Consider the following 23,853-nt stretch of genomic DNA (forward strand, 5'->3'; position numbering starts at 1 on the left):
AAGAGAAAAACAAACAAAAACAATTCAAAACCTCAAAAATGGAGTTGGGTCTTCCAGATAGGAACAAATTATAAATGTTATGAATTTACCAGTTTTATTCAGCACCTTTGAACCTGCTCACACCATGAAATGACATGTACAGTACACACACAAAATGGGCTCCCTATCATTTAAATAAAGGAATATTTATTTTGGAAGTTTTTATTTAATTGTCTTTGTTTAAAACCCCTTAACCTCCTCTCCTCCCCCCTCGGTATAGGTGAAGGGAATTTTGTTTTGTATAATGTACAAAAAAATAAAAATAAAGGTGACATATAGAACATGTGAAAACGTTTTTTTTATTTTTATTTTTTTTACAAGGAATTGTACATGTTTCTGACTAAAAAAATAAGAATATATTGGCTTAGGAATGCGACAAAAAGAAAATCCATGAATTCAAGACTCCATGGGGTGAGTAAGTCATTTTGCGGGTGAACTATCTGTTTAAATTAGCACGTGTGATTTTACCGTGTGCCAGTTTTTTTTTTTTGTCAGGTGCTTGTGCGAGTGCATCCTTTCGGAACCTGAGAGGCACACAGTTGACAAGGTGGCGATTGTAGGGCATCTCCCCTACAATTTCCCATGTGTCCGTCTGCTCACAATACAGCTCGATGGTACGTTCAGCACTAGAAGAAGGGAGAACAGCCATGAGACAAACGTCTGGTGTGGAAAAAGCAGACACCTTTTTCATAGAGTAACAGCTTCTTACTAGTCAGACGTCGTCTCCCCTCCTAGTACATAGATCTGTCCATTAACCACAGCTACGGAAGGCATGTGGTGTGGCTTTTTCATCCGGGCACACATGGTCCACTGGTTTGTTTGGGGGTTGTAACACTCAACCTTATCCAGGCGTTCATAACGGGCTGAGGAGGACTGACCACCTATTAAAAGGATAGCTATAGTTAGTGGGCTAAAAAACGTTCTTATGTTTTATGTTCCAAAAGTTGAAATCAATTTATTATGAAACAGCCATTAAGGACAGGTATGATACCTATAATGTAGATCTTTCCTTTGAGTGTGCAGACAGCTGGCCCATGACAAACCTCCTGCATAGAAGAAACTTCTGTCCATACAGATGTTTCAGGGTTGTAGTGGTGCATCTCGCCAGTGTCACCTAGGCCCCAGGGAGACACATGACAAAACATTATTCATTGTCAACGCGAGTATCATAAAATATGTAACAAAAAGTGGTGGTATTCGGAGCACAGGTCTCCGCCAGGCCGGGTCGCCTACAGAAACTTTGGAAGTCAATCATAGCCAGAATAGAATATGAAAAATCACACTGTGTGAAGTGATAACATAACCGATTTGCTCAGTGACAGACAAAACAAACATTAAACTCTGTCCATTGTCAATGGCATTTTTATATACAGGTTTAATGTTTGTTTTAAAAAACGCCATTGACAATGGACAGAAATTAATGTTTGTTTTTAGTTCAATGTTTGTTTTGAAAACACCATTGACAATGAAGGGAACATACGTCATCTTGTCCCTAACAAACATTAAAAGCCATTAACAACAATAAAGATAATTTAGTTTTTAATTTAGTTTGTTTTGTCACCGTTTATTTTACATCACCATTACATCACCTAATCAACATGAGTTAGACTTTAATATATTAGCGCCCCTCACTTCACATGGGTGTGATTTTTAATATTTGTGTAGGAAGACAAACATTACACCTGTATACAATTCTTGATCACATGTCTACAGAGATAATGACTACAGATTATCAAGGTGGGGTTTGGACACGTAGTAGCAAAATATGTGTTTCGCAAAAATCTGCCTCATGGTGGCGATATAACAGGCCAATTTGAAATAATTTGGGTGGAGGTTCTTCCTTGGCTTACTGGCAGTGTGGGAGAACAGATTCCCGTGAACTTTGAAAGCCAATCGTAGTCAGAATCAGAATCTGACAGATACATTTATCACATGACTACAGAGATAAGGTGTACCAATTTGGGTGAGGAGATTTGGACAAAAATGTTTTGGAAAACAAATTGGCCTCTGCTGGTGCCATACCAGGCCGATGTGAAAGGTTTGGGGCCGAGGTTCTTCCTTGGCCCCGGGGACTGTGTGTGTAAAGTTTCATGTTGATCGGCCAAATGGTGCAGGACATTTCTGTTCACAGACACGAACGCATGCATGGACGGACATGGGCGAAAAACTGTCTCCGGCCTTCAGCCATCCAGCCTGGCGGAGACAATAATATAAAGACTTTGGACACAACCTGTAGACACAAACCTGTTCCATACCAATAACGTAGATCAGTCCATCAAGTGCGACCACAGACGCTCTGCTGCGATATTCTGGCATGCCGATACACTCCATGAGCTGCCAGGTGTTGGTGTAGGGGTCGTATCTCTCAACTGAGGTCACAAGTTTTTTCTGCAGAAAGCCACCCACTGCATACACATATCCACCCAGTGCCACCAAGCCTATTTGGACCATGGGGGTTTACAAGGAAAAAAGAAACAAACAAAAAAACAAATCGTTAGAAGTGATTGGTTACATGCAGAAGGCAACAACTTTACTCCAAAACAAAATATAATGCATGATTTGACAATATTACCCAAGCCATTCCGTCTCATGTGCATGGATGCCATCTGCGCCCATGAGTTATGGGAAGGGTCGTAACGCCAGAGGTTGTGACAGCCTGTATAGGATGTGCCTCCAGCCGTATACAGTGCAGGGCCTAAATGGAAACAAGGTATGTTGGGAGTGTGACATATATACCTACCTCACCATCGGCTTCAGAAGTCAACAGTCTTGTAAAAACTGATTTTTATCAGCAGACTACTTGAGATTAATTCTGGTGGTATGCTTACCTAACACAACCAGACCAAGAGAAATGACATCTTCTGGCAGACATTGCAGGGTCTTCCATCGTTTGGTAACGGGATCATAGCACTCGACGTCGTCAATATCAAAGCCATAGTCATTCCGTCCTCCCACAGTCAGTATCACTTCACGTACAGACAGAGGGGGGAGAACATCAGGTATGTGCATGAGGCCAGGTTGTCACAGCGAATTAACGTGTGAACAGGTGAAATGTTATAATGGCACAAATTATCTGTCAATGAATGAATTGAGAATGAAACTGGTATACATTACTACATTGTAATTAGTTAAGTTAAAGGACCACTTCACCACATTTCAACCTACCTTCATATAATTGGTCCTCACTGATAAAATGCCACGATTTTTTTCTACTTAGTCTGTATCTAATAGGAGGGCTGTGGGCAATTCAGAAACCCGTCCACCAGTGACATCATCGATGGGGAATCCAAGCTAATAGAAACTGCAGCCTTCTATTCCTGAATGCGATGTGATAATGGAAGCCATCGTTCTCACTATAATACAAATCTAAATATTCTTTAAAAATAATCTGCCTAACGATGATATCACTGGTGGACGAGTTTCTGAACTGCCCACAGCCCTCCTATGACACACAGTGAGTAGAAAAAAAAGTGGTATTTTATCATGAACATTAGTGAGGACCAATTATATGAAGATAAGTGGTGAAGTGGTCCTATATATATATATATCTAAATCAAAGCCTGAATTGTTAAATCATATGACAGAAGGATGCAGTAAATGAATGAATAAAATATGCAATAATGATTATGCAGCCCAAATAGCAAACTAAGCATTTTGAACAATGCCACCATGATAAATCTTTATCGCCATGGGCGGCAATGGATCAAGGGTAGAGTGGCTGGATGGGAACGGCAAGGTTCCCAGTTCGAACCCGGGCTACCCCAGAGTTAGTGTCCTTGAGCAAGACTCTGAACCCCTAATTGTTCCCGATGCGCAGGTTGGTGCCTTGCATGGTTTCCGCCGCCAATGGTGTATGAATGGTGAATGTAATGCACAATCTATGTAAAGCGCCTTGGATAAAGACACTATATAAATGCAACATTTACCATGTATTTGTGTATATTACAGGCATTTGTCACTGCAATTTTTTCCACCATCAGTTGCAATATGCATGCATGTGTATTGTCTATTGTGTGAGGCAGGCAGGGTACCAGTGGATGAACGTGAGCAAGCCGTTTGGCAGGAGGGCAGGAGATGCTTGGCATCAGAGATGAGCTTCTGACATCCCTGGGATTCCTTCACCACATCCACAGACTCAATCACATCATGAAGGTAGGAGGGACTGATGAGAGGAAGTCGGATGAGCTCAAAAACCTGAAAGAGCAAATATAACACTAATTATTTACTACAACTAAATGTTGCGTAAACATTAACAACATTATATATTGCAGACACATTTCTACAGCTGCTGCAAGACAAGATGAGCATTCAAACATTTCTATCCTGTACCTTCAGATTTAATGAACATTTTAACCACTTGAACGCCAGCCTATTTTGGGGGTAACGTTCACCAAAGATAGCAAATCAACAAGCTCAAAACAAGTCTCGTTGGGACACGTTGTGAGCCTAAGACATAGGTTAGAGGGTTGTTTAAGTGGTTAACTCACTTTCTCTGCTTAAAACGACATTGCCAACTTTTAAAATAAATCACAGTTCGCCAAGATCGACATTGGACGACTTATTAGGTCAATATTAATCCAGAACCGCAAATCTTGTATTTCCCGGTTCTTTGTGTCTCCATCGCCTGGCAACGCTTTGCTTCCGCATTGTGACATCATTGAATGTTTTTGCTGCGCCCACTCTCACCAAAGGCACGATCTTTAGCGGTGTTTTTCTCCGAATTGAGGCACAGATTGAACATCGATGTTTAAGGAGCTCAAAAAAATAATAACTAGCGCCTGCCCCAGAAATGACAGATTATTACTTCCGGTTCACCGGATCAGCTTTTGGGCTCTTCGAAATAAGACATCGCGGCTGAAAGGGTTGGTGACGGCGTGATAGATCTATGAATGAACTTAGCATTGGCAGAGAAAGAGTTCATATCTTTATTAATTCATGCCTATAGACTTGGGCTTCATAGGAGCGTTCATCAAGAAGGCCCTCAACCTTCTATGTTGGTTTTCTATCCTAACAGGGATACTGGTGAATGTCACCCACCTGGTGTTCAAGGTATAAACTAGTCCCTGATCATCATGAGTGTGGACCCTTACGGGATCATTTGTACTTCTTAACACTAATGGTTTTATTATGAACAACCATCAACAGTTAACTGAAATGCACATAACGATAGCATCCTGTTAAGCTTGTGTTAACCAGCTTCACATTGCTTTCACTTCTTAACCTTCAGGTGAAGAACAGAGAAGGGACTGACCTTTTCCAAGCTCTGCCTACGCGTAGGACACTTGTTTAACCACAGCATGGCAGCCTCAAATACGATCTCCTCCTTGGGTGCATTGAGATCGTCACTGGCCAGAATCTCAGTCAGTTTATCCACAGAGACTGACAGGAACTCTTCCTAGTGGCAGGAAAAAATGCAGTAGATTTGCTCACAATGCTTACCTTGCAACACAGTGTGACCTTGATTATGTGATAATTTCACTTTTGTATTAATATGTGGAATTAAATAGTTTGATTAACTCTCACAACAGTTTAACACATTCAAACATAAGGATTGTAATCACTGACCTGCTGACAAATGTCACTGAAGTGATCGAGGATGAAATCCAGGCTGCGTTGCTCCAGAGTCTTACAGGATTGGCTCTCAGCAAAGAGGTGAATTCCTACACAGTTCTGTTCATCCATGATGCGAAGCTCCAGGAAACGACTGCAGGCCTCTTTCACAGGGATAACATTGAGCAGGTTTGCTGCTGCTATCAGGGCCTAGATCAAATAAATAGCGTTTCTTTTTGCACAGAGGTGGGTCAAAAACGGAGACAATGAATAAGGTTTATAATGATAAATACCTGCACATTTGCTGTGGAGATTTCCACCGTAGAAGTGTAGGCAAAGTTCACCAGCATGCCAAACTCTTCAGGCTCCACTTCATTGATGGTAACCCTGTGCTCTCTGGACTCTACCATTCCACCTGTGAACATGGCCTGTGTAGGTTGAAAAGGTGAATGGTTGGCTTAATTGACTGGATATAGCATATTTGTTGCACAGGAAACCCATTGCATTATTTATTTTATTTTTTAAATCACAAGAATTTAACATTCCCCTTTTGATAATATATAGATCTTAAAGGGACATTTCTAACACTGGAAGAAACTGCAGTCAGTCAATGTTAATAGTATTTGTAGTAGATGGCCATTATGGCTAGACAAATAATAAAGTCTGTATGTTTGACTAGGGTTTGACTGCTTTGCTGAATTCCTACAATGCCCATAATGCTTTAGTGCACTTCCCCTCCTTGTGGGAGGCTGCATGTAGGTGTGACTTTGTAGTCCAGGAAGGAAGTGAGAGGACATTTTCATGACTTTTTTTTGTCATGAACATGGTGTCATGACTAAAATATTAAAAAGAACATATTACACACATAAAAACGTCAGGATTAAAATAAGCTCTGGTTGCAAAAGGGGTGAAGTGGCCCTTTAAGTGTTGTATTTACCTCAAAATAAGGACTGAAGGAGGCTAGCACGTTCCGATGGCAGGGGAACTCCTTTCCGCCACAGCAGATAATCACATCACAGAATGAATTGTTGAGCCGAAGCTTGTTTAGGCCCTCTAAGACTTTGTTGGGATGAGTCTCCTCCTTGAACACTATTTTATCCATGTTCCTCAGCCTATACAACAGGAGGGGAAGGAATACATGGACAGTGGCATCATGTTTCATTTAATGAATACCGGTAGAATAATAATAATAATGGAGAGAGAGTATGACAGTATCATATCGACACAATCACATTTTAAGACAGTATTTGCACGTGAAGGAACTATGGAGCTTGCCAGGACTAGGCTTGGGCAATATACCGATATTACCGTTTACCGCGATATTTTAAATCAATACCGGTAATATCACAGAGTATATAAATAATACCGAATACCGGTAATATCGCGGAGTATATAAAACACCACTCAATAATACCGAATACCGTCATAATACTAATATCGTGGGGAAATTTTGACTGGAGAGGAGAGGGGAGGGGAGGGGAAATTTTGACTGGAGAGGAGAGGAGAGGGGAGGGGAGGGGACATTTTGACTGGAGAGGAGAGGAGAGGAGAGGAGAGGGGAAATTCAGCCCGTCAGTGTGATATATTAATGTTTTATTAATAAAACCGATAATACCGATTATCGCGATATTATTCATGTTATCAATATCGATATCAAAAAATCAATATCGCCCAAGCCTAGCCAGGACATTGTCTTTATACACATGATTATGTATTTTGTTCTTGTATACCCAATATACCGCAACACTGACAGCAATGTTAGTGAAAACCAACCGAGGAGACAGAGGAAAAATATTTGAGATGTAGGGCACCTATGATGGGAACTTCTGCAGCTGCTGGATGCCCTACACCGCTAGAGGGTGCTGTTAGTCAAGTTATCTTGAGCATGAACGCGAGGGGTTAGATTTTTTTGTGTGTGCAAAAAACAACAAAACAAACAAAAAGCATGGCGACTTGGCAAGGCAAGCAGCAGTAGCCTGGTTAATAAACCAGACCGAATCAGCCGTTGGCAAAAAAAAGTTGCCTACCAGCGGATACCGCGACAGTGTTGTGTGATATTAGTCTGGCTTATTAGCCAGGCTAAAGCAGCAGACCTAGCCTTGGACCAAGACTAGATGTATTTGATCGAGTCTGACTTTTACTTTCGGATCATATGCAAAATTTCTTGATCCAAGAAAGACTACAGCAGACCCAGGCCAGCAAAGCTGTTCATGTGTAGTGTTAGCCATGGTTCACTCACATGATGCTCGCCTTCCCCGTTTTGAACCCCTTGCTACATTTACAAAGTTATTGTGTACACAAAGGTTCAGATTTCAAATAAAGTGTTCGCCCCCGGTGCAATAATAAACAATGAGACGCAGAATATTAGCGTGCAACACAAGTGACAGACATATTTCTATGGACGGGGAAACAAACACAATGTGTGGCTCATTCATTCTCCCACCTTGTCTGTAGTTAGAGGCAGCCGCGGTTGTCTTCCCAAGTCTGCACGGAGTTTGGGTTCACTCACCCACAAGCAGCCGCTAAAAGCTAGTAGCTAGGCTAATCACACTTACAATTTACAACCAACAATTTATTAGCGGCTAAATAAACGGACGGCGGGAGTAGCAAGGGTCTCTAAAAGGGAAACAGACATGAGCATATTTGGTGGTTTTGTTGTTTTAGTGACAATCGAGCTGGTTGCACCTTACAAACTAATAACTATCATAATCAATCTTCAATGCAATGATGCTGCTGCTGGTGGCCAGAGCCATAGAGTAAGACAGTTACAACTCCGTTCACTTCACTTCATTGCGAAGAGTGACAATGTCCTGGACCGGAAGTTGGAAGAATGCACAGCATCCCTTTATTTTAGATCGTTTTTTAATAGTACAACATAAACATTACAGATACTTTAGTTGTCACTGTACAATACTTTAAAACAGTTGTCATGTTGCACACATGCCTAAAACTGCTGATATTTGCGCCGCCCTCGTTGAAAACAATGTATTTCAAACTCCAGCTCTGCTGCTGGCGAAAGGGACTGCCTTTTTCGCGGAGCAGGAGCATTCGCCCAGGTGGGCGTGGTTATATACCATACCTAAACTAAACCTATTCATTTTCAAAATAGTACATTTAACTGTCATTTCAAATGAAGACATTTACTTTTGTTTCTAACCTTTATCAGAATCAATCTAACAAACTAACCAAACAAACAAAATTAATTTGGATTTGTGAACTACTACAAGTACAAAGTACATGCCTGACACTGACAGTTTCAAAATGCAGCCATCCGTAGGTGCCCTTTGAGAGCGGTTTTGAAGGAGTCAAGGGATTCGCATGTCTTAATGACTGTTGGTAGGGCGTTCCACATTTTGGTGGCATAGGAGCGAAAAGAATTTAGTCCCTTGTTTGTGCCGAATCTGGGTTGAACATGGTTCGTTGCACTCCCTCTGGTGTTGTGGGTGTGGACTTCGTTAACATTAAGGAAGTATCTACACAGGTACATGGGTATCTTGGTGGAGTATCGAATCTTATGGACCAGACCCATTGCAAGATGCTGTACTCTGTCGCCGACCCTAAGCCATGCCAGTCTGTCTGTCAAAGTGGCAGGGGTGAGGTGGGTTCGGGGGGTGAGGCCAAGTAGGAGCCTGACCAGTTTGTTTTGGGAGGTCTGGAGCCTAGTTTTAAGGGCCTTTGAGGTGCTGTGGTACCAGGAGGTGCATGCATAGTCAAAGAAGCCTTGTACAAGGGCTCCTGTTAAGGTCTTCAAGGTGTTTTTGTCGACCAGTGAGGAGATCCTGTAAAGGAATCTTGTTCTTTGGTTGACTTTTTTGATTACGTTGGTGGCCATTTTATCACCGGAAAGATTAGCCTCCAGGATGGAACCTAGGTAGGTAATTTCATCTTTACGTGTGATAACATTGTCACCCACTCTAACCAAGAAGCCATTGGCACTTCATACAAACCATTTGCAAATATCCGATATACAAGCACGCAATACACGAAAATAATCCCCAGAATAGAAGTTAAACAAATTAGTCTGAGATTGTTGAAATCTAGTCTATAGGCCTAGTTTTTCTTTAATAACTTGTTTAAAGGCAACCTCAACTTTTTTAACATTAATATGCACTGCAGGAATAATGTCAAGAGGAATAACAGGCGTGTTGTAGTTGTACTTATTGTTGTATTAATGTAATCATTATAGAAGACTTAATTCAGTCATCAAACTGGTTCCAGGTTAAAAAAGGTGAGCAGGGAAAAAAGAAGCTAGTGGTAGAAGTACCTGACTTTTTCTTTAATATATACACCTTTACTTATACTGCAAAGTGGAAATACGCAGTTATAAGTAAAACAGTTTTCAAAATGTTACTTGAGTAAAAGTGATTGTCATAAAATAAATGTAAAGTACCAAAGTAAAAGTACTAATTGAATGTGTAATTATCTAATTCTGCAAAATAACAAATAGTAACTAAAGCTGTTAAATAATTGTAGACGAGAAAAAGGAAGCTATAGGAAGAACAACTTTAGAAAACACATAGGTGTATAAAAGATTCTTTATTATGACCAAAAACAAACATATTTTCCTGCTTTACTCAGATCAGTTAGATGTTGCTGAAACTGAATTTGAGGGAAACAACATCTTGAAATAAACACATAATCAGGTCAGGTTTTCTTTCCAACTTGGTCTCAAACGATCAATTATGATTTGTCAGATTACATCATCTAGACATCACAGGTGCATTCATAAATGTTCTCTGAGAATCTGCTCCGTTTTACACTGCTCCAGGTTTTGGCGCCAGAGTGCTGTGAAATCAGCGAACGCTGCGATCTGTTAAACTTATGTCCTATGCAGGATTTGAACCGGTGTCTTCCGAAATGCCAACTGCTGAGCCAAGCACGTTTGCGCAAGAGGAGATATTACACCTTGATGTTGAGGCAGTGGGAGCACTCATGGGCTCTGAGAGTGTATTTTTATGAACGCACCTTGTGTCAACATATTATTGGGTTGTACAGTTAAACTATGACTGCTCTGTCCTTTACAGAGAACAACTAAATACTAGAACTAGTACAACAAAAAAATATATATAACTAATACCACGAATACCCAGAGCTTGACTGATGATAGAATGTTGAATCTGAAGCCGATCCCAATTTTAGACATTCCGAAACCACTGATTATCCATGTCTTACCAGATATTCTCCATTTTATTTAACGACTTAAGACCTATTCAAAAAGTACAAAAATAGCTGATCTACAAGTTTACAGCACAACACATTGTGAGCTTGTAGATCTGCTATTGTTTTTAAAGATCTGAAAAACTTGAGCATTTCACCGTAAATGACATGCCCAAAATCGGTTGCAAAATACAGATACCGATGTCGTTCAAAAAGTCAAATAATCTGTTACATCGGTCTAGCTCATAGCTAATACCTCATTCAGCACGACCTGTAACACTGTGTGACATCATATCCAGGAAGGTCATGTGACATGTTTCTCTACTAATAAAGTTAAAATTTAAACAATGATTACAGCTGCATGGCGGAGTATCTGATAGAGTTCACCTCAAAGGAGAATTTCACTTTTCTCACAGAAAAACACCTTTGGGGTCATTTTAACATCTACTCAGGCTTGTGTGTGCACCCCGGCAGTTATTTAAAGTACAGTAGATGTACCACACGTGTTTTAAAATCATACTGTGTAACCTTCCAAAAAAATCATTTATCATTTTCCCATTTTACACCATTTTTTCCAGAATAACCATTTAGCATAAATGTATTGTATGACCAGTTCTCTTAATATTATTTAGACAGTGTCTGCCGTTGAGTTGTGCCTACATTACTAAACTAACAAACCAAAAAGACAGGCACTCACAGGAGGTGCTTTGGAACCAGAAATGTATTTATTCTTCCATTTTTATCTAAACGGGGCGGTCAAACAAAAATAAGCTATAAACAGACTACATCTGCAACGTGTTACACAGCATGATTTAAAAAGTGAAATTCCTCTTCAGAGATCATCTAATAGCCCCCCCTGTATCCTCCTCCACCTCCTCTGTATCCTCCTCCTCCTCCTCCACCACCTCCTCCTCCCCTGTACCCTCCTCCTCCACCTCCCCTGTACCCACCTCCGCCTCCACTTCCATAGCCCCCTCCTCCACCCCTATAGCCACCTCCGCCTCCCCTGTAGCCACCTCCCCCTCCGTACCCTCCTCCTCCGCCCCTGTACCCGCCTCCACTCCCCCTATACCCTCCTCCTCCTCCTCCTCCTCTGCCGCTGTCGTCAAAGCGACCCATCTTGGGAGGGCGAGGTCCGTCACCAAACCTGTGGAGAGGACCAGACGTCAGTTAAGGGTGTGTTCACACTACTCGCCTTTTATGAACAAAGAGCACTATAGTGCTTTTTCTGCTGAGAATGAAAGTGTTTTAACCCATTTAGGCCTGACATCGAAATTTAAAAAAATATCTTCTAAATCCTGACAGTTTTCTGAAAAACCTTATGTTTCTGTATCAGTGGTGCTCAATATTTCATGTCAAGGACCCCAAAACGTATATGTAATAGGCCGCCGACCCCCATCTGAAAATATGTTGTCCCAGGGATGCCCCAGAAGTAAAGACTTGAGTTAAAAACGTCCACTCTGAAAGAATATATATTCAAAGATTTGCGCCACATTTTCAGGATTTTTCAAAAATAGTTTGCTATTATCTAATCTGCTATTTTTCAATAGCTACAGTATAACATAATACTTAAAAACACCAAACGAAGTTCCCGTCCAGAATGGGTTAAGTACGTACCGTGGGTTATAAAAATGGTACAGTGGGGTTTTATTTTGGTTTCTATAAATGGTACAGTAGGGTTCTATTTCATCCCTGCTGATGCAGGGATGAAATAGATGACGTATTCAGTGCTTTAAGCATTGAATATGTCCCTTCGCGCATGCGCAGTCGAGTATTTTATACCAACAATGTCAACTTTGACCCTGTGATGACCCAGAAGAGACTATATCTTCTGGAGGTCACCAGGGGTTCAGTCCCTACAGAATCTTCTCGCGAGAACACAAGGATTCTGAGTGACAGAGTGCTCTGGCGGTCATTCGGGATTCCTTTTATTTTGGGCTCTATAAATGGTATAGTGGGGTTTTATTTTTGGTACGTACCGTGCCTGGCTGGCCATAAGGTTGAGTCCAGCAGCAGAGGGCTTGGAGATTTGTCTGATGGTGTTGAGCAGACGCTGGTTGGTGGGGTCTAGCTGTCTGATGTATTCTGGGTCTTTGGTCACTTCCACCACCAGAGCCTCCATGGCCGCACGCAGAGCTGCAATACCAGCCGCCATCTCATGGGGAAGCCTCAACTTGATCCTGGGGGGGAGAAAAAAAGGTTTAAAACATCTTAACCACTTGAACTCTAGTGTAGTGGAATTCTGATCAATCAGCAATTGATGTCGGAGTCGGATACAATAATCTAGGTGGTGATAATTATGCTTTAATGTACATGATATCATGGTGAGAAGTACATAACACTCAGGACAGTGGTACGGTAGTTCTGCCAAGGAGCACAGGGCTCAGAATACTGTAGCTGCTTCAAAGACAAGCTGGGCCATAACAAGAGAGGCTGTAACATAAACAATAGCTACCAGGCCTAGTGGAGACATCTATGCTCTTACAGGCTTCCAAATAGGATATAATGAATTATATACCAGTAAGTACAAAAGGTGATGGTAAAATATAAAGGTTAGATATAAGCAACCATAACAAGTAAGACGCGCGAACGCGGGAAGCGAACGCAGCTCGTAAATTGCAAAAACAAGTTTTTCCTTTTAAAGTTTTTTTTTTAAGTTAAGTTTTTTTTAAGTTAAGTTTTGTGTGTGTGTGTGTGTGTGTGTGTGTGTGTGTGTGTGTGCGCGTGCGTGCGTGCGTGCGTGCGTGTGTGCGCGTGCATGTGTGTGTGTGTTTTTGTGTGTGATACAGCTGCGCCCTCTGGTGGTGGGCGGGTGGTGTTACAGCGTGACAGAGACACAGACACACACACACACAGACATGATCTGCTGGGTCTCATAGTAAATGCTCACTGCGTTCGCAATAACAATATAGTATAATGAATAATTATTCTGCACCTAGCATCTCTAGTCTGCGGGGAACATACATCAAGAAATAGCCGATCTACAAGGTCACAATGTGTCACAACGCGACACGCTATTACTGTTGGTGTAGGAGGGAAAACTAACCAAGTACAGAGCCAACTCAGGTCAGGTTTACAATATACAAGTGATTAGCCCCTGTGTCGTCGCACGTTCTGAGTTTGTAGATTTGCTATTTTCACGTATTTCACGCAAAATAACCTGAAATTCATTCCCCCCAAAAAAGGATAATCTTTCATTAAATCAATTCAGTATTTAAGTCCAACGTCATTTTGTAGTGCTACGTTACGTCCGGGTCCAAGTGGCACCAGCTCCCGTCTTCAATAATAATTATCATTATTATTGAAGGTGGTAACCGTCCATTTGAGGATGAGGATTTAGTTGACACAATGAAATAAAATGGCGATAGTATTCAGTGTGGGGCAGACGGCCTGTCACAGCCAGATTTGGGAGAGCAGCTGCTTTGTTGTTGCGAGGAAAGCGGTAAAATTAGACTTTTGTGGTTGTTTTCGTCTCAGATTTAGTATGAATAGGCCTTTAGTCATCTCACCAATCATCCAGCTCACTAGAACTATAGGTCACATACATACTGCGTCAGTGTAGTGCAAGTACAGTCATCTCACCAATCATCCAGCTCACTAGAACTATAGGTCACATACATACTGCGTCAGTGTAGTGCAAGTACAGTCATCTCACCAATCATCCAGCTCACTAGAACTATAGGTCACATACATACTGCGTCAGTGTAGTGCAAGTACAGTCATCTCACCAATCATCCAGCTCACTAGAACTATAGGTCACATACTGCGTCAGTGTAGTGCAAGTACAGTCATCTCACCAGTCATCCAGTTCCACCACGTCTCCGTTGGACATGATCTTCTTGGAGGCGAACAGCAGCAGCTGTAGAGGACTGACCAACGTCATTCCTTTAGCTGAGATGGCCCTGGTTCTGATCTGAGGTCAGATTGAACACAATCAGAGTCATTCCTTGAAGCTAGGCATACTATACACACTGTACAATTTTAGAAATGCTGTTGTTTACAGGCAGCTCCTACTGTACAGTGCAGTGGCGATCTAAAGCCAAAGCTCACGTTTTATATTCGTATGCTGTATGGTTTGATTGCCAAGACCTGTGTGCACGGCTCACAGTTTGTGTATAGAAAATAAAAACGGCATAGATATTCCATACATTGCATGCATTCCAAACACAGTCCGCTATAGACCTCAATGTCATTTAGTGGAGGGATTCATCTTGGTGGCATTCTAAATTGTGACTTGGTGTCAGCTCATCATAGAATAATGTCCATTTGAAAGTTCTCAGAGGCAGGTAGAAGTTGGAGTTATATACAATACAGGGAGTACATATTTCTGGAATCACATACAGTAATATAATATCCATCCACCCCTCCCTTCCTCCACACAACCACACGTCCATGCCTCCGTACCTTCTCACTGAAGACAAAGTAAGGACTGGGGTATTTGATGTCATGGGAGCTGAAGGGACAGTTGACGGAGGATTTGTGGATCAAAGCGTTGCGTCCCTCTGTGGTGAGAATCTTCCTCTTCTCTTTGTGGAAACACACGTTGGGATAGGAACCAAACGCCAGCAGAGACACCACCACATCCAGGTTGTTGTCTGGTCCCACGTTGCAGAACATCTGAGACAACAGACACTCTGAGAGAGAGACAGATAGACAAACGGACGAGAGAGAGAGAGAGTGATGCGTTTCATGGCATTGAAAACAAAAGACAGATGCAAGTATTTCTTTAGGGTGATTTACGCTTGGTTGCATGCCACCGTCGCACACTGAAAATAGAAGATCTACAAGTACACGATGTGTCAGTGCGACTCGTTGTGAGTGTGTAGATCAGGCTGCATTAGAGCCTGCATGTGGTTGCGCCTTAACCGCTAGGCCATCGGCACCTCCGATCTGCTATTTTCAGTGAGCAACACGCTGCCACCAACCGGAATGAATCAGCCCTAAACTGAAGACAGAATTAATCAGCCCTAAACTGAAGACAGAATTAATCAGCCCTAAACTGAAGACAGAATTAATCAGCCCTAAACTGAAGACAGAATTAATCAGCCCTAAACTGAAGACAGAATTAATCAGCCCTAAACTGAAGACAGAAGATAACAGAAGGTTCATGAACCTTCAGGGAAGCCAGCGTTGATCAGGATGTCCTTCAATTGAACTTTGGCCTCCCAGGTCATCCTCAAGGTCGACATGTTGAGACGCTTCTGCTCACAGAATCTGTTTTCAGCGTCTTCACCGTTAACCCTGAAATAAGCGAAACATATTAACAAAAATGAATCATAACATATTAACAAATATTAACCATAACATAACCAATAACATGTTCAACCCTGAACATCTCACAGTACAACAGTAGCAGACTGTGCAGAAGGGATAGACACTGGATGACAGTGGGCAGGAGGGAAGGTCGGACAGTTTAAGCCTTTTTTATTCAGGTGCTAGTACAAGCAATGACTGACGTTCAGAGTCATCTCTGAGGAAGATTGCAAGATCGAAACGTCAGTCATTTCTTGTACTGAATAAAAACATTACATTGTCTGAGCTGCTCCAGTGTCTTATCCCTTCTGCAACTGTTGTCCCTGATCCTGTGACACACCGGACTAGCCGCATTAGGCTGACGCGAGCTGGTAGACTCTTCAGTAGCAGACTGTGGTTGTACTGGTCAGCTCCCAGTATAGTCCGGCAGCCAGGCTTCTTTTGTTTAAAGTGAGACATTTGGTATATATTATTTTTTATTGGCCTAAAATATTGTCCATATACATACATTCATGAATTCACTTGCTGACCGGTTGTCAGTATTGAGCAATTTGTTTTATAGGGGTTTCTTACTTTCTTGTGACCCTACCATTAACATCCTATGTAAGGCAAAAATGTCAAACTTTCCTTATGCTTTAAGTAGCATGTGACATGTCAAACTAGGGGTTTTTCATGATTCTGAATCCATTCCAAGCATTAGTTTTGCACAAAAAACACTCCTTGGGCTAAAAGCAGCCATAGCCACTTGCCCAAATGTGCCCAAAATGTGCTGACCTCATCACATTTGTGCTGATCTCATCACATTTGGCATGACGGCTATGGCCATTTTTAGCCCAAGGAGTGTTTTTTGTGCAAAACTAATGCTTGGAATGGATTCAGAATCCTGAAAACCCCCTAGTTCGACATGTCACATGCTACTTAAAGCATAAGGAAAGTTTGACATTTTTGGATGTTAATGGTAGGGTCACAAGAAACGCCTATAAAAAATTGCTCAATAGTGACAGCCAGTCAGCAAGTGGATTCATGAATGTAAGTATGTATGTATGTATGTATATAGACAATATTTTAGACCAATACAAAAATACTATATACCAAATTTCCCACCCCACAAGCCCGGCTGCCGGACTAGTACAACAGTATCACATTTCAAACTTAATAGTATTAAACCATTAAGTTGTTAAAAGTAGGGGGTTTAGTAAAATAACTGAAATGAGACTTAAGAGAATGCTGACCTGACATCGTCCCAGGCCTGGAAGACAGACAGCAGAGCAACGTGGTCGGAGAAACGATTCCCAGCGAAGTTACGATGAACAAAGCCCAGACGTCTGCCTTCATTGATGAACGGCTCCGGGAAGCAGGTAGCCGACGCGATGGTGCACAGCGCATCACCCACACTACATGAGCACACATCACATATAATACAATTAGAGAATAAACCACAGAGATGGTGCACAGCGCATCACCCACACTACATGAGCACACATCACATATAATACAATTATAGAATAAACCACAGAGATGGTGCACAGCACGTCACCCACACCACCCACATACACCCACACAATACAACCACATGTACATCCACATCACGAAATAAGTGAAAACTCATTGAATATAGTTAATCAGTGAAGTGAAGTGAAGCATTGGTACTTACTTGAAGATGCATCCCATGATCATCATCTTTCCCAGGCGAGGTTCGATGGGGAGGCGAGCCAGAATCCTTCCCAGAGGAGTTAACTCATCGTTGGAGTCCAGAGCGTCCAACTCTGTGAACATAAACATTCTATTATCATCATGTCTAAAATATATCACATCCACCATGTCCTAAATATTGATATTGTCTCTACAGGGTATGGGTCGAAAACTGTTATAATTGCCATGGGTCTCAGGTAAGTGAATGTGAAGTGGATTTACCCGTATGGAATACTGGATAACTCACCCCTTTACCAACTAACCCCTGCGGAAAGTAGAGACATCCGTCTTCATTGCCTTTAGACCTAGCACTCATTCTCTCTATGGGTAAAATCTTATATATATCCTGGTACCACTGTGTAACTGTTGGTGGTTTATCCATAATCCAATTGAAAAGGATACATTTTCTGGCCAGAACTAATAATATTTGAAGAACATTAGATGGATTCAGATTCAGAGACATGGTCCGGTCTGGAAGGCTGAGCAGAAAGAGACCTGGCTTCATTTCAATTTCATATTTAAAATTTTGATTCATCTCTTTGGAAGTAGAGGACCAGAATTTAGAGATTGTCGAACAGTCCCTAAAGCAGTGTATATACTTTGTACGTCTTTACATTTTGAGCATAATGGAGATCTTAATCTCTATTCTATTAATCAATTCATAATCAATCGGAAAGCACAGCGAGCAAATTTGCCGATTAATTTTCTTATGCTTTGCTGCATAACGAAGCTGCCTTGATCGACTACCAGCTGCGTATGGCACCACTTTGAGTTGGAAAAGGGGTGAGTTATCCAGTTACCATTGTAATTACATTCTAAACCCCATATATTCTACATTATACAATAATGAATGAGCCACGCTTAACGTTACAACCGAAAGTATAGTGCAGAGCAGTTTGTTTTGGCAGTTTTCTTTAGTGAGGTGAAAGTACAAGAGAAAGTACAGTTGAGCAACAGAGATGAGCAAAAAGCCACCAGGACGTCAAACATGTTTGTGTGTAGATTAGTGTACCTCTCAGTGTGTGTGTGTGTAGATTAGTGTACCTCAGTGTGTGTGTGTGTGTGTGTGTGTGTAGATTAGTGTACCTCTCAGTGTGTGTGTGTGTGTCTGTGTGTAGATTAGTGTACCTCTCAGTGTGTGTGTGTGTGTAGATTAGTGTACCTCTCAGTGTGTGTGTGTGTGTAGATTAGTGTACCTATCAGTGTGTGTGTGTGTGTGTGTAGATTAGTGTACCTCTCAGTGTGTGTGTGTGTGTGTGTGTGTGTGTGTGTGTAGATTAGTGTACCTCTCAGTGTGTGTGTGTGTGTGTGTAGATTAGTGTACCTATCAGTGTGTGTGTGTGTACCTCTCAGTGTGTGTGTGTGTGTGTAGATTAGTGTACCTATCAGTGTGTGTGTGTGTGTGTGTGTGTGTGTACCTCTCAGTGTGTGTGTGTGTGTAGATTAGTGTACCTCTCAGTGTGTGTGTGTGTGTGTGTGTGTACCTCTCAGTGTGTGTGTGTGTGTAGATTAGTGTACCTATCAGTGTGTGTGTGTGTGTGTGTGTGTACCTCTCAGTGTGTGTGTGTGTGTAGATTAGTGTACCTATCAGTGTGTGTGTGTGTACCTCTCAGTGTGTGTGTGTGTGTGTAGATTAGTGTACCTATCAGTGTGTGTGTGTGTGTGTGTGTGTGTACCTCTCAGTGTGTGTGTGTGTGTAGATTAGTGTACCTATCAGTGTGTGCGTGTGTGTGTGTGTGTACCTCTCAGTGTGTGTGTGTGTGTGTGTAGATTAGTGTACCTATCAGTGTGTGTGTGTGTGTGTGTGTGTGTGTGTAGATTAGTGTACCTCTCAGTGTGTGTTCAGCCTCTATCACAGCATCCAGCGGTGGAGGTTCAATGGCCTTGGACAGGAAGTGGCCGATGGCTCCTAGTCTCAGCAGTTTGATGCTTAGTGCCACCTCATGGAGAGGAGTCCTGAAGATCTCTGGAGTCATGTGGGTCTCCAGTCTGGACGGACAGACAGACAGACAGACAGACAGACGAAAGGGTGATGTCATCACATCTCTCATAAACAATTAGCAGACTGTGCAGACGGGATAGACACTATCTATAGTCTATAGACACACGCTTGTACCATTAGACTCAATTATGAGTCTAATGACATAAACAAATGTTTCAGATTATGGAAGGTACTACAGACATGAATCGGGCGGTACCTTTCGAAGCGAGCGCGGCTGCAGAGGTGGAAACAGAAGCCAGCGCGTACTCTCCCCGCACGACCTTTCCTCTGCTCCAGGTTGGTCTTAGACGCCCACACGGTGGCATAGTTTGTCATGTTGTTATGAGACGTAAACAGCTTCACTTTCTGCCTAGAAGTATACAACACATCAAATGTTACAGACATACCACTATTAAATAGCTTCTTGTTTTGTGTATAATAATAACCCCCCAAAAATGTATGACTCCATCTTTAATTTTTTATAGTTTTACCTTTTGTCACTGGTTGCACTGGTGCGCCTAACTTTTTAGTGCAACAGCAGATGATTTAGGTGCACAACATTTGATCGTTTTGATGCATTTTATATTTGATAATTCTTTGCATCGCCAAAACACTTACATTTCTTAAGACGTTATGTAAAAGCTTGTCAGTTAACAAGTCTGTTACTTTTTTTTTTACAAACAGTAGTTCATAGCACAGAGCTTCACTGGACAATTAGGTCACGTAGTGTTGTACTGAGGAGGGTTGTGGTAGTGTTGTACTGAGGAGGGTTGTGGTCGTGTTGTACTGAGGAGGGTTGTGGTAGTGTTGTACTGAGGAGGGTTGTGGTAGTGTTGTACTGAGGAGGGTTGTGGTCGTGTTGTACTGAGGAGGGTTGTGGTAGTGTTGTACTGAGGAGGGTTGTGGTCGTGTTGTACTGAGGAGGGTTGTGGTCGTGTTGTACTGAGGAGGGTTGTGGTCGTGTTGTACTGAGGAGGGTTGTGGTCGTGTTGTACTGAGGAGGGTTGTGGTAGTGTTGTACTGAGGAGGGTTGTGGTAGTGTTGTACTGAGGGTTGTGGTAGTGTTGTACTGAGGAGGGTTGTGGTCGTGTTGTACTGAGGAGGGTTGTGGTCGTGTTGTACTGAGGAGGGTTGTGGTCGTGTTGTACTGAGGAGGGTTGTGTTGTGGTAGTGTTGTACTGAGGAGGGTTGTGGTAGTGTTGTACTGAGGAGGGTTGTGGTCATGTTGTACTGAGGAGGGTTGTGGTAGTGTTGTACTGAGGAGGGTTGTGGTCGTGTTGTACTGAGGAGGGTTGTAGTAGTGTTGTACTGAGGAGGGTTGTGGTCGTGTTGTACTGAGGAGGGTTGTGGTAGTGTTGTACTGAGGAGGGTTGTGGTCGTGTTGTACTGAGGAGGGTTGTGGTAGTGTTGTACTGAGGAGGGTTGTGTTGTGGTAGTGTTGTACTGAGGAGGGTTGTGGTCGTGTTGTACTGAGGAGGGTTGTGGTAGTGTTGTACTGAGGAGGGTTGTGGTAGTGTTGTACTGAGGAGGGTTGTGGTAGTGTTGTACTGAGGAGGGTTGTGGTAGTGTTGTACTGAGGAGGGTTGTGGTCGTGTTGTACTGAGGAGGGTTGTGGTCGTGTTGTACTGAGGGTTGTGGTCGTGTTGTACTGAGGAGGGTTGTGGTAGTGTTGTACTGAGGAGGGTTGTGGTAGTGTTGTACTGAGGAGGGTTGTGGTCGTGTTGTACTGAGGAGGGTTGTGGTAGTGTTGTACTGAGGAGGGTTGTGGTCGTGTTGTACTGAGGAGGGTTGTGGTCGTGTTGTACTGAGTGTTGTGATATTAGCCCATGCACAGTACATCTTAGTCTATGTACTTGAACTTGAGATACAGTGTACGATATGTATTGTGTACTGCCGGTACTGTAGCATACTTTAGATAGGCTACGAGAGACATCTAGGCGACAGCAAGGTCAGTCTTGCTGCAGTAGGCACGTTCTTCTGTCTCATATCTTATTGTTACGTCATTATGATCCAGCACTATATATGTTTCATGTTTGTGTAATAAACTTTGTGAACCTTAGCGTGATACTGTCTCGTGTCTCGTTAATTTGTTCTCCCGGGTACCCGCCGGCTGCCGCCGCAGTCGCCGTACCAAAGTAATACTTCAACAGGATTGTCACACACCACCCAGCCTGCACACACTACCTGTCTGTCAACCCAGACGAGGGCCCCGTATTTAGATTACAACACTGAGGAGGGTTGTGGTCGTGTTGTACTGAGGAGGGTTGTGGTAGTGTTGTACTGAGGAGGGTTGTGGTAGTGTTGTACTGAGGAGGGTTGTGGTCGTGTTGTACTGAGGAGGGTTGTGGTAGTGTTGTACTGAGGAGGGTTGTGGTAGTGTTGTACTGAGGAGGGTTGTGGTAGTGTTGTACTGAGGGTTGTGGTCGTGTTGTACTGAGGAGGGTTGTGGTCGTGTTGTACTGAGGAGGGTTGTGTTGTGGTAGTGTTGTACTGAGGGTTGTGGTAGTGTTGTACTGAGGAGGGTTGTGTTGTGGTAGTGTTGTACTGAGGAGGGTTGTGGTCGTGTTGTACTGAGGGTTGTGGTCGTGTTGTACTGAGGAGGGTTGTGGTCGTGTTGTACTGAGGAGGGTTGTGGTAGTGTTGTACTGAGGAGGGTTGTGGTCGTGTTGTACTGAGGAGGGTTGTGGTAGTGTTGTACTGAGGAGGGTTGTGGTCGTGTTGTACTGAGGAGGGTTGTGGTCGTGTTGTACTGAGGAGGGTTGTGGTCGTGTTGTACTGAGGAGGGTTGTGGTCGTGTTGTACTGAGGGTTGTGGTCGTGTTGTACTGAGGAGGGTTGTGGTCGTGCATGTTGTGTTTCTATTACTGCTATAGTTGTACACGTCAAACGCAATGCGGTGACGATGTGCGACTCACTTGCAGGAGTCGATGACGTAGACAACATCGTTGATGGTGATGCTGGTCTCTGCGATGTTGGTGGACAGAATCACCTGCAACGCAAACACTGAATCATTTATACAGTCAATTATGTACTATATATTTGTAAATATTGATGCTGGTGGACAGAATCACATGCAACACATACGCTTTGTAGCCTGAATACAGTGATGCATTGATATAAAAAATAAAATACATTTTGTTAGGCTATTTGTGTAAGTGTATTTGTAAGTACAAGTACGGTAACTCAACCACAAATTTGACAAAGCAACCTTTGCTTATAGTCACAATCTTTGACTTAAGTACTGACTTCGAGCTTGAGTACTTTGTCCAACACTGCATATGAGAATATAAATTGAGGCTTTGGGATGGACCATTGATTTGTCAATCCATCAAAAAGCATGGTTGTCATGGTGATGACCTCTGACCTTAGTGACGTTGTCAGGAACAGGTTCAAACACTCTCCTCTGCTCCTCTCGTGGGATCTGGGAATGGAGTGGCAGGATCTTGTAGCGGCTACTTCCTGTAAAAACAACACCAGTCAAGTGATTGGTCGATGAAGATTAAAGGAACGCTATCCGTTTGACGCCAACATCCAAATTCCAACAACCCTGAAAAGGGATTGTTTGGGTGCTGAACAGATCTGACCAATGCCACACGATTTCAGAGAGCCCTAGACCCCAATTAACTTGTTTTTTATTACCCTTATTTTGCATTAAAATGTAATGAAAAATCTTGAAAGCAATTTGAAAAACCTTTCATGTTTCCAAAGGTTTGCATTTGAGGGCAATAACTTAAGGAAAGAAACACAAATGAACCTAAATAACTCTGACAGATAACTAAATTAACTTTAAAACTTTAAAAAACTAAATTAACTTTAAAAAAGGAAGTTTGGTTTAGATGTTGGGGGCTAACAAAGTGATCTTTCATCTAAAGGTGTGTGCATTGAGTAGATGTGTGGGTTAGTTTGGGTCAGGGTGACTGGGTGTGATTATTATTACTATAAACTTTATTTAACCAGTAAAAGCATGGAGGCAAGAGTCTCTTTTGCAAGAAAGAACTGGCAAAGAGACAGGGATGTTACACAGGCACACACAAAAGACAGACATAAAAGGACATTACAATACAAAGCACAACCATATGGCTGACAAACTACCAATATTACTCAATGTGTAGGTGCGGGTTAGTTTGGTTTGGATGTGGGTTAGTTTGGTTTGGATGTGGGTTAGTTTGGTTTGGATGTGGG

The 23,853-nt window shown here is 42.4% G+C and overlaps 2 protein-coding genes across 2 annotated transcripts in view; both read right to left on the reverse strand.

Moving 5' to 3' along the window:
- Positions 1-240: 240 nt before the first annotated feature.
- On the reverse strand, positions 241-8,528 carry LOC306943639 (kelch-like protein 24). Its single transcript, XM_079530073.1, has 12 exons — positions 8,376-8,528; positions 6,527-6,701; positions 5,883-6,017; positions 5,605-5,799; positions 5,291-5,434; positions 4,071-4,233; positions 2,868-3,005; positions 2,612-2,734; positions 2,294-2,477; positions 1,031-1,161; positions 749-920; positions 241-665 (listed from the first exon to the last, which is right to left on the reverse strand). The coding sequence occupies exons 1-12, from the start codon at positions 8,378-8,380 to the stop codon at positions 476-478; spliced, it is 1,755 nt and encodes a 584-aa protein (XP_079386199.1). The 5' UTR covers positions 8,381-8,528; the 3' UTR covers positions 241-475.
- A 1,582-nt stretch (positions 8,529-10,110) lies between these two features.
- The window catches only part of dhx9 (DEAH (Asp-Glu-Ala-His) box helicase 9), a 35,504-nt gene continuing 21,761 nt past the window's right edge, over positions 10,111-23,853 (reverse strand). The window contains exons 18-28 of the mRNA XM_079529670.1: positions 23,036-23,130; positions 22,587-22,660; positions 19,890-20,042; positions 19,520-19,680; positions 17,654-17,765; positions 17,232-17,393; positions 15,860-15,987; positions 15,151-15,380; positions 14,544-14,659; positions 12,726-12,926; positions 10,111-11,893 (exon numbers count right to left, since the gene is read on the reverse strand). Of these exons, the coding sequence (XP_079385796.1) occupies positions 11,590-11,893; positions 12,726-12,926; positions 14,544-14,659; positions 15,151-15,380; positions 15,860-15,987; positions 17,232-17,393; positions 17,654-17,765; positions 19,520-19,680; positions 19,890-20,042; positions 22,587-22,660; positions 23,036-23,130 (1,736 nt within the window). The 3' untranslated portion in view covers positions 10,111-11,589. The remainder of the gene's footprint in view (positions 11,894-12,725; positions 12,927-14,543; positions 14,660-15,150; positions 15,381-15,859; positions 15,988-17,231; positions 17,394-17,653; positions 17,766-19,519; positions 19,681-19,889; positions 20,043-22,586; positions 22,661-23,035; positions 23,131-23,853) is intronic.

The sequence above is a fragment of the Electrona antarctica genome, assembly GCF_951216825.1.
Source record: "Electrona antarctica genome assembly, chromosome: 19".
Taxonomy (NCBI): domain Eukaryota; kingdom Metazoa; phylum Chordata; class Actinopteri; order Myctophiformes; family Myctophidae; genus Electrona; species Electrona antarctica.